This window comes from Tripterygium wilfordii, chromosome 12 (genome assembly GCF_013401445.1).
Source record: "Tripterygium wilfordii isolate XIE 37 chromosome 12, ASM1340144v1, whole genome shotgun sequence".
NCBI lineage: Eukaryota > Viridiplantae > Streptophyta > Magnoliopsida > Celastrales > Celastraceae > Tripterygium > Tripterygium wilfordii.
Genome location: NC_052243.1, coordinates 4326648 through 4335538, shown reverse-complemented (window position 1 = coordinate 4335538; position 8891 = coordinate 4326648). Strand labels below are relative to the sequence as shown.

Below are 8891 nucleotides of genomic sequence, written 5' to 3'. Positions count from 1 at the left end.
TAGAAATTTGTGTTTTGCTGATGTGGCTGTATTAGAATACGTGTTCGACTTGACTTTTTGTGTAATAGAGGTGGGACCGGGCCAACAAAAATGTTGGCCCAGTAAATTGTTTCTTATTGCATTTGCCCTTAGAACTTAGATGTGGGCCATTCTATGTTTCTCTTCAACTCCAATAACGTGTCGATTTCAAAGTGTGTTGTGTTTAATTTGAACTCCTGTCAGAGACGTACGAGTTCCCAAACTCACCATGAGTTCTGAAATTCTTGTGAGTTTTAGGGTGAAAAAAAAAAGTGTTTTGACATGTCACTAAAATTACTGTGACAAGATGATGGTAAACTCACAAGAATTAAAAAAAATTATTCAAAGAAAAATTAGAAAAAAAAATCTCATGCTTTTCACGTGAAAATACGGTCAATCGTGTTGCGTCAAAAGCGGAAACAATTCTCTGCAGCTTCAACTTCGAACTCGCCCCATTATAATGATATCGTAATGCACCGTTCGGTCAAATGTTTGTTTATCCGAACGATGTACGGTCACACCGAAGGTGATGCATTTGGCATGTGCAAAGCCAAATACGCTGTCTGACGTACCCAATGTGCATGGGATATGAGGGCTGAAATGTTAGTAGATGAAATTATTTAGAATTTTTTAAATCCCATCCCTCCATTTTTATCTAATGGATGTGGAAGTAACACGTATGCCTCTTCTATGAATCTTTCATCACCATATCTTCAGATTGGGTGAAGGTGAAACTCTTTAAAAGAAAGTCTCTATTGAGGAAAGTAGGGGGAAAGAGGTCGAGTTTGCACTTGGATGATGGCGGATTCAGAATCCAAATTCATCATTGGGAGCACAATTAAGTGTAGGAGTTTAGGGACAACACGTCCTCAAATTTTTTTTGAGTTATTTATATGACACAATTTTTTTTTAGATTATTTATATGAAGCAAATCTACCGCCTCTGCACCTGGATATAAAGAGTGATGAAACGGAGACCTAGGATTTAAACAATTCTATAGATAATATACATGCCTCGACTTTTGTAGAATTCACATGTCATAACCCAATTTGTCTATTTAAATGGTAGCACTTATCATACATAAGTCTCCCATTCATAAAAATCCATAAATATGTGGCTTGCCACATAGGATAACTGAGTAGGCAAATTCAAATATCCAACAAATTCAAAAAAATTAGATGAAAAGGCATGATTGGAAACTGCTCTCTCACACACACGTAAAAACCGAGACATAAGCCCTATAGTTGATATTTTCCAGGAGAAAAGATGAGAGGGAAACGCGATTCTCTATAGGGGAGCCGTCGCCGGAACTTCCATTTTAGGTAGTTGCTAAACCGATTTGAGGCAGAAAATTGTTCGTCGAAAGGAAAAAGGAAGAAGAAAGGTATGAACTGTAAATCTCGTACAATCTATTCAGAGTTCCTTTCTGAAATCGATTTTTCGTTCAAGAAACATCATGGATATGAGATAAAAGCACTGCATAGCTGAGTTTGTAACGATTGAGAATATTATTGTGTGGGATACCTCACAACAACCTGCTGATTCGTAAGTATTTTACAATGAAACGCAATCTATTACATTAACATACATAAGTAGTGACATTAATTCTTCATAATGTTGCCTACAGGGTTGATTGTGGAATCATTGTGATGTATGCAATAGAATGCATTTTCAACCACAACAACATTGGGAAGAAGTTGACTAAAGAAGATTTGTGCAAGTACAGGGCTCGTCTAATCCATCAATACTTGAATGACAATGATTACTCATGGGCCAAGAATCTTTGCAAAGCCGTCCAAATGATGAACAATTAGTATATTAGATGCACTATTTGTTTTGATAGATTTTTGTGTAACTAGTGAAGGGCTACCTTGAGGTGGAATCCCACCCATACATGCTAGCCATGTTCTGAACAACCAAACAAATGTTTCAGTGTCCTCACTGGAAATTAGCCCACTTCCAAGTAGTATCGAATAACCATGGTGATTAACACCAACGAATGGCATATCATATTTGTTTGTGAGGTATGCAGTATCAAATATAACAACATCCCCAAATTCTTCGAATGCAGCTCTACTATGTGGATAAGCTCAAGAAACATTCCTCAAACGTCCATTCTCATCCCAATCAATTAGTGAGAAGAACCTTTGATTATTTGTTTGCATCTTCAAGAAATAATTCTGCACAACATCTGCATCACCTACACCAAGTCGCATCTACCTCTCTCTAGAAATATGATTCCGAGCGTCCCTCTTCAAAAAAGATAAGTTATCATGACTACCAACTCCTATCACAAATGAATTGTGGCTCTTGTTGGTTTTGATCCCAACAATATCATTGATCTCCAACTGCCTTCTTACATGTGGGATAATCTCCCTATTGCAAGTGAAAACTCATGAGTGTGTAGGACTCAAATTATGATTGTCTTCAAATTCAAATTTTGTAATCTCTCACTTTCCAACCGAAGCAAGTCTACCAACAAGCCAAGCTTTACACTCATTCTTAGAATGTGCACGACGATTCACTAATGTTTTCGATTGACTCACATATTTATTAGAGCGTCCACATGTAAAAATCACATATTTGTGCATTTCATTCAAATCGTTTGTTATGGATCTCTTCTTGATAGAAAACCCCTTGAATTGTCCATAAACCTTATAAAATTCAAACATGTCATCTATAGAATCAAACAACATCTCATTCATCGACATATTAGACCCAACAACATCAACCAATAGACTTTGACTGTCAACAATATCCACATTGTTATCATAATCTTCTTCATCTACGAAATTCATATTTTCACTGCAAAAAAATTATCAAATACAAAAAAATGCTCAAAAATATGTAAATACATTGCATTGACTAACTATGTAATTAACCTTTGTTTACCGATAAATATTCAAACACATAAATACGAAACCAACAAATCAAAACTTCAAATACCTACCTAGGCGAGTCACTTTCACTCTGCAACATCTTTATTAGACGATATTAAGATCCTAGATTCAGTCCAAAATACCAGAAAATCACGAAATCAAAGGAAAGACGGACCTAGCCCAACTAATACTGTAAGCTGTTAGAAAACCTTCGCCATGAAACTCTGATCGTCTTCGATGCCGTTACAATCTCATAAAGAAGAAACCCTAGCTACCATGAAGACAATGTGACGCAGTGTGGAAGCTAGAACACTTGAATTCGTTCACGACGAAATCAAGAAACTTGGAATCCACCAAGAACAATTGAGAAAAATTGGAAACATAAAACGTACAGGAAACTTAATTAACTCCGTTGGACTACAAAAAGACATCTTTTTGATCTTCCTTCCGAATCTAAACTTTATGTCTTCAAAATCAGTCCTCGGAAACATATTATAATAAGGAAACACACAAGGGAATCAAAAGTTATGGACAGTCAAAGTTGGAAACTGAAACTTTAATTTCCAAAAACAGCAACTTCAATTCCGATTTCGATTTGGATTCCTTCGAACATGTTCCAACTTCTCAAGGAACTCTTCCTTGGACCGTTCTATGTCATTCCCCTCCACTTGGAAAGAACTCGCCCTCAAGTTATGATTTGACTAAAAAGAGTTGTCTTCACCATGATACTCAAAGAAAGTTGACCCTTTGAAGTCTTCGTGTCCATTGGTTGAATTTGTATTCTTCCATCCCAAAGAAACAAGTATTTCGAATAATACAGTTTGTTCAATATACTCATGAACTCAACAAATTCCATAAAATTATGACTGTCGAAACTCTTTGTTCTCAACATCAGCTCTTTGAAAATCTTTAATATCGAGGAACTAATATTGAAGTTAAAATTTTCGCTCCCAATAAAATCAACAAATTCGACCACATAGTTTGTAGGAATGATAATCTGATTATGAAATTCTTGAACTACATAATACTCTGTTGAACTTGAATCTTCCTCAGTCGAAACTTGACTTTCAAGAGCAATAGTGTCAATGTCATCTACAACTCTCATATCAAATTCAATAATTTCTTCTTGACTTTCATCAGTAAAAGCTCCTTTATCCTCCAAATTCTCATCCTGTTGTGATTTGTTCTCCATAGAATTATCGTACTCTTCAATTTTAAAATTGTCTTCATGAATTAGATGTTCCTCAGGTGCTTGTGAAATTTGATCAATTTCAATTCCTTCGGTTAGTTGAGAATTTTCTGAATTTTCTTCACGCAATATCCCACCTTCATCAAACTTCAAAGCATCATCGCTAACTGGATGATGTTGTTGGTGTCTGCGATAATTTTTCTCAATAAGCTTGCCTCGCCCATCAGGGAGATCTTGTGCCACATGACGAGCATCTACCCTTGCTGCCTGTTGATTCTGGCCAGTGTTGACTAGCAATTCGCCAAGCATACGCAGAACTTCGGCCATCTGCTGCCTTTGTTGGGCCATCTATTCTGTCATCTGTTGCCTATGCTCATCAAACGCAGTCCATATGTCATCTATCCCTTGACCAGCGTCATTGGGATTGCGATTCCGTTCTGTGTATGTCATCTATCCCTTGACCAGCGTCATTGGGATTGCGATTCCGTTCTGTGTTAGACATATCTGATAGGAAAACGACCTGCTCCGATACCACCTGACGCAGTGCGGAAGCTAGACCACTTGAATTCGTTCACGATGAAATCAAGAAACTTGGAATCCACCAAGAACAATTGAGAAAATCTCAAGGAATTTTATTAATAAAACTGAATTGTATCAATTACAAATGTTTATGAGACTATTTATAAACTGACAAAACAATCAAACTCTAATTGGACTCCTAATTAAACTAGAATTGAAAAATTGGAAGCATAAAACATACAAGAAACTTAATTAACTCCGTTGGACTATAAAACGACATCTTTTTGATCTCCTTCTGAATCTAAACTTTATGTCTTCAAAATCAGTCCTCGGAAATATATTATAATAAGGAAACACACAAGAGAATCAAAAGTTATGGGCTGTCAAAGTTGGAAACTGAAACTCTAATTTCCAAAAACAACAACTTCAATTCCGATTTCAATTTGAATTCCTTCGAACATGTTCCAACTTCTCAAGAAACTCTTCCTTGGACCGTTCTACGTCACAATGACATCACCCAAGTACAAGAGATGAGAGAGAGACTCTGAAAGAGATGACACAAAAAGCGGGACAACCATAAAATATAAGAGAGAAACAAGGTTTTGTTGATTTTATTTTTTAATTTTTTTAATTTGATTCCTATGTCACATGATGATATGACATTTCACATAGATATATATATGTTTATGTATATCAACTTTATGAAAGTTAACCTCGTTATTGGTTATTTAAATTAGCTGTCCACCATTCCTAGTACATTTTGAGAAGGCAATGCTGTTGGGTCCTCTCATTATTCTATTGCTCATGGAACCTTTAATTGAAAAAACAAAGAAAAAACATAGGAGTCTATCCAAATTATTAACGACAGCACAGAGACCGACTCATTATTCGCTGTAATTAATAAACCATATTTATTTATTACCCCTGCAATTCAAGAACTCGCTCTCTTCAAAGAAGTTACAGTGACGGCAACTCCTAACGCCGACTTCCCCGCCTCAACCTCAAACGAATCGTAACGGCGAAACAGCTCCACCACAAACAACCTTGAAGCCAGTACTATGAAATCTTTACCTGCACATTGCTTATTACCGACGGTTGGGCTCTCGGTTTCCGGCCCATTCGACCACAGTACGTGCTTCAACAACTTCTCACCCTCGCCCACAAACCGATCCGCCACGAACTCCTCCGCTCTGTCGAATATCTTCGGGTCCTTGGTAGCAAACGGTTGGTAACCGAATAACATCTCACCTTCTTTTATTTCAAAGGCAGTGTCATGGCTCTCGATTATCAAATCTTTCTTTGCCCTACCGTACTGTGTTGGAACGGGCGGCTCTATGCGGAGAGCTTCGTAGACCACCGATTTCATCAATGGCATCTGTTCCATTGCCGCCATCGTGATTTTTCCACCGCTGGTTTTGATGGCTGATCGGATCTCTTGAGCTAATTGAGCATGTAGTTTGACCCCGGCTTGGCCGATCAACTTCATCAGATTAGGGAAGAGGATCTTCAAGCCACCGAATGAATTGAAGCATACAGCGAACACAATGTTGTGGCAGGCTTCTTCCCGCGAGATCCCCGAATTCTCGGCCTCCGAGAGAATTGACCCCGCCGACGCATAGAAGAAATCGTAGAGTCGCTGGTAATCAGATTTGACAAGAAATGGAGGAAGACGGAACGAGTGGATCGTCGGTTCTTCAACAATTTTTGGGAGCCCAAGGGTCAAACTTGGACTGAGTTGAAACAGAACCCACTTACTAATCAGTGTGGGTCCATCAACCCCAAGTTTAGTATCGGGTGGGTTCGCCCCGAAGAAGGCTCGAGCCAAAAAGTTAAAGGAGGCTTGATCGTTAGGGTCGTTGTAAGCGGCTTTGCCGTTGTTTTCGAGATTCTTCTCTAGAGTCTCAAAGAGCTCTGTAAAGCTCGACTGGAACTCCGGAATGACGTTGTCCCGTCGAGACTTCAGAAGCGAGAATATGATGCTTTTGATCTTGGCGTGGTTCGGCTCCGACGGGTCCAGATAGGAGAGAATACGGTAGCCGCCGGTAAGGGTCGTGGAAGGCATATAAGTGCCGGTAAACAAGTCTTTCTTCTCAACTTTCGTTACGTCGAAGAGGACGGGAAAGCTCTTGCCGTCAAGCAAAACGATGACGTGTGGGTCCGAAGCTATGAAGGGACCAGGTGGCATGTTGACCCTGTAGACCGTGGATTGGTACTTCTGAACCCGCGACTTGAAGAACTCGTCCCGACCCTGATTGTAAAAGTAATCAAGTCTGTCACTAATTGGACCGATAACAGGAAGACCATAGCTTCCAGGGACTGGACGGACCGGGAGTTTGTCGGATTTTGACGGAGTCACCGTGGACGGTTTGGTCTCGGAAATTGAAGCATAGATGGGAGAAGGAGAGAAACAAGGGTGGGAGAGCTTAGATGGTGATTTTTTATTAGGTCGGATGTGAAATTTCAGAGTTGGGAAAGCGGAGAGAGAAGAAGCAGCAGCCATTGACGAGGAATAGAAGATGCTGAGTGAGTGGAAGTGGTATTTTACGTAGACCGAAAGTGGTGATACGTGGAGCTTTATTTATAGAGACATTGGAGTGTGGTCGGTCCTGCTATGGTGGCAGCCTAATTAACTAGTTTCCATTAGTATATTTCTACCCGGTGGGAAGGGTTCGAACCCTGTAGATAGTATTTGTGTGTGCATTTGTGTGAGTGGGTATGGGTTGGTGCGTGGGAGTTGGAGGGTCATATATATCATGTGTGTGCTTCTATTGGCTGCGATGGTAATTCATTCCTCAAAAATTTGAGGATTTTATTATTTATATATATATAGTTATGGAGCGTGGAAGGCATGCGGTTTATGAGTGATTCTTTTTTTTATTTTTTTTTTTGCTATTAACTCTAAGTCTCCAACTCAACAATTGTCAGGCTTTCCATCCAAAATCCCAAATGCAATGGGCTTTCCAAATTGAGCCCACATTTGGCTAAGCATCGTTCGTGTGTTAGCTTCTTATTCGTCTATCCAAGATTTCCCTGGTCCCAATAACTCGTACTTTGCATATCCATTTGAGAGCCAGTCTCACATGCCGGCTGAAGTTTACGTGATGGAATGAGATTCTATGAATATGGAAGAGGCAATTGTGGCACAAATCCAGCAAGGTTTTATGAGGACAATCGGGTCAAGTATGGGAAGTTAATGGAATTGATCAAGGGAGTTAATGGAGGCTATAGTCTATCATCTATTTAAGGGCAACTGCAATGATTTAGGATTTGTTGGGCAAACAAAAATGTTGACCCGGTCCCATTTCTATTATACAAAAAGTTAAGCCAACCACATCTCCCAATGCAACCACATAATTAAAACACAAATTTCTACCCATCCCACCTAACATGGAGGCCAACAACATTTCATGTCTCCATATTGTACCCAACAAAACTACATCAAAACACACAATCCCAATACAACCACATCAGCAAAACACGCTTCTCAATACAGTTATATCAGCAAAACACATTTTCTAATACAACCACATCAGTAAAAGGCAACATCTTTGTTGGTCCAACAACAATTTACCATTACAAGTGCCCTAATAAAGGAAACTTGATTGGCTCCATTTGCTATAATGGTGGACACGTTTTCAATCTTATTTAGAGGACATGTATTGTTTGGTCTTAATCATCATGTTATGTATTGAAAAAGAAGTGAGCAAAGCTTGTATTGGGAGTGATTCCTGATTCGTATTTGGAGAGTGATTCTCTACTTGTTCTATGTCTATTTTGTGGAATATACCTTTTCTGATTCTTGGTTTATTTTGCATCATTATGACTTAATTTGCGAACCGTGACCCTGTGGTAGATGCGAACTTCACTTAGTGGGGACACTGTTGGAGTGTTTTATGAGGACCACATTATCGTTGGTCCGTAGACAAAGTCCGTAGCTTTTGTCCGCATGGGAGGATAAGGCTCTATTGTTGATAGTGTTGTAAATATTATTTCAAAAAGATACTTATGACATGTTTTTATCGCCATTGAATTGAAGTTTCAAAAAGAGATGTTCCAATTAATATTCAAATATTTCTTTATGGTTACATTTGTTTTTAAAGTGTCATTTATGTTCCTATTAAATTAATTTAATAACAATATTAAAACCTCCTTTTTACTCAATATATAAGAGATATGTTTGATATTTTTTATATATGAGACAAGAAGCTATAAGCTTTCTTAGACTCTCTCTTTAGCATTCCCTTTACATCTTACTTTAGTTTTGTGTAAACAAAGTTTATCTTCTA

The 8891-nt window shown here is 38.5% G+C and overlaps 1 protein-coding gene across 1 annotated transcript; it reads right to left on the bottom strand.

The window, feature by feature from the left end:
* Positions 1-5363: 5363 nt before the first annotated feature.
* LOC120010241 (allene oxide synthase, chloroplastic-like) lies at positions 5364-7326 on the bottom strand. The gene has a single exon (XM_038860973.1). The coding sequence runs from the start codon at positions 7103-7105 to the stop codon at positions 5537-5539; it is 1569 nt and encodes a 522-aa protein (XP_038716901.1). The 5' UTR covers positions 7106-7326; the 3' UTR covers positions 5364-5536.
* Positions 7327-8891: the final 1565 nt, after the last annotated feature.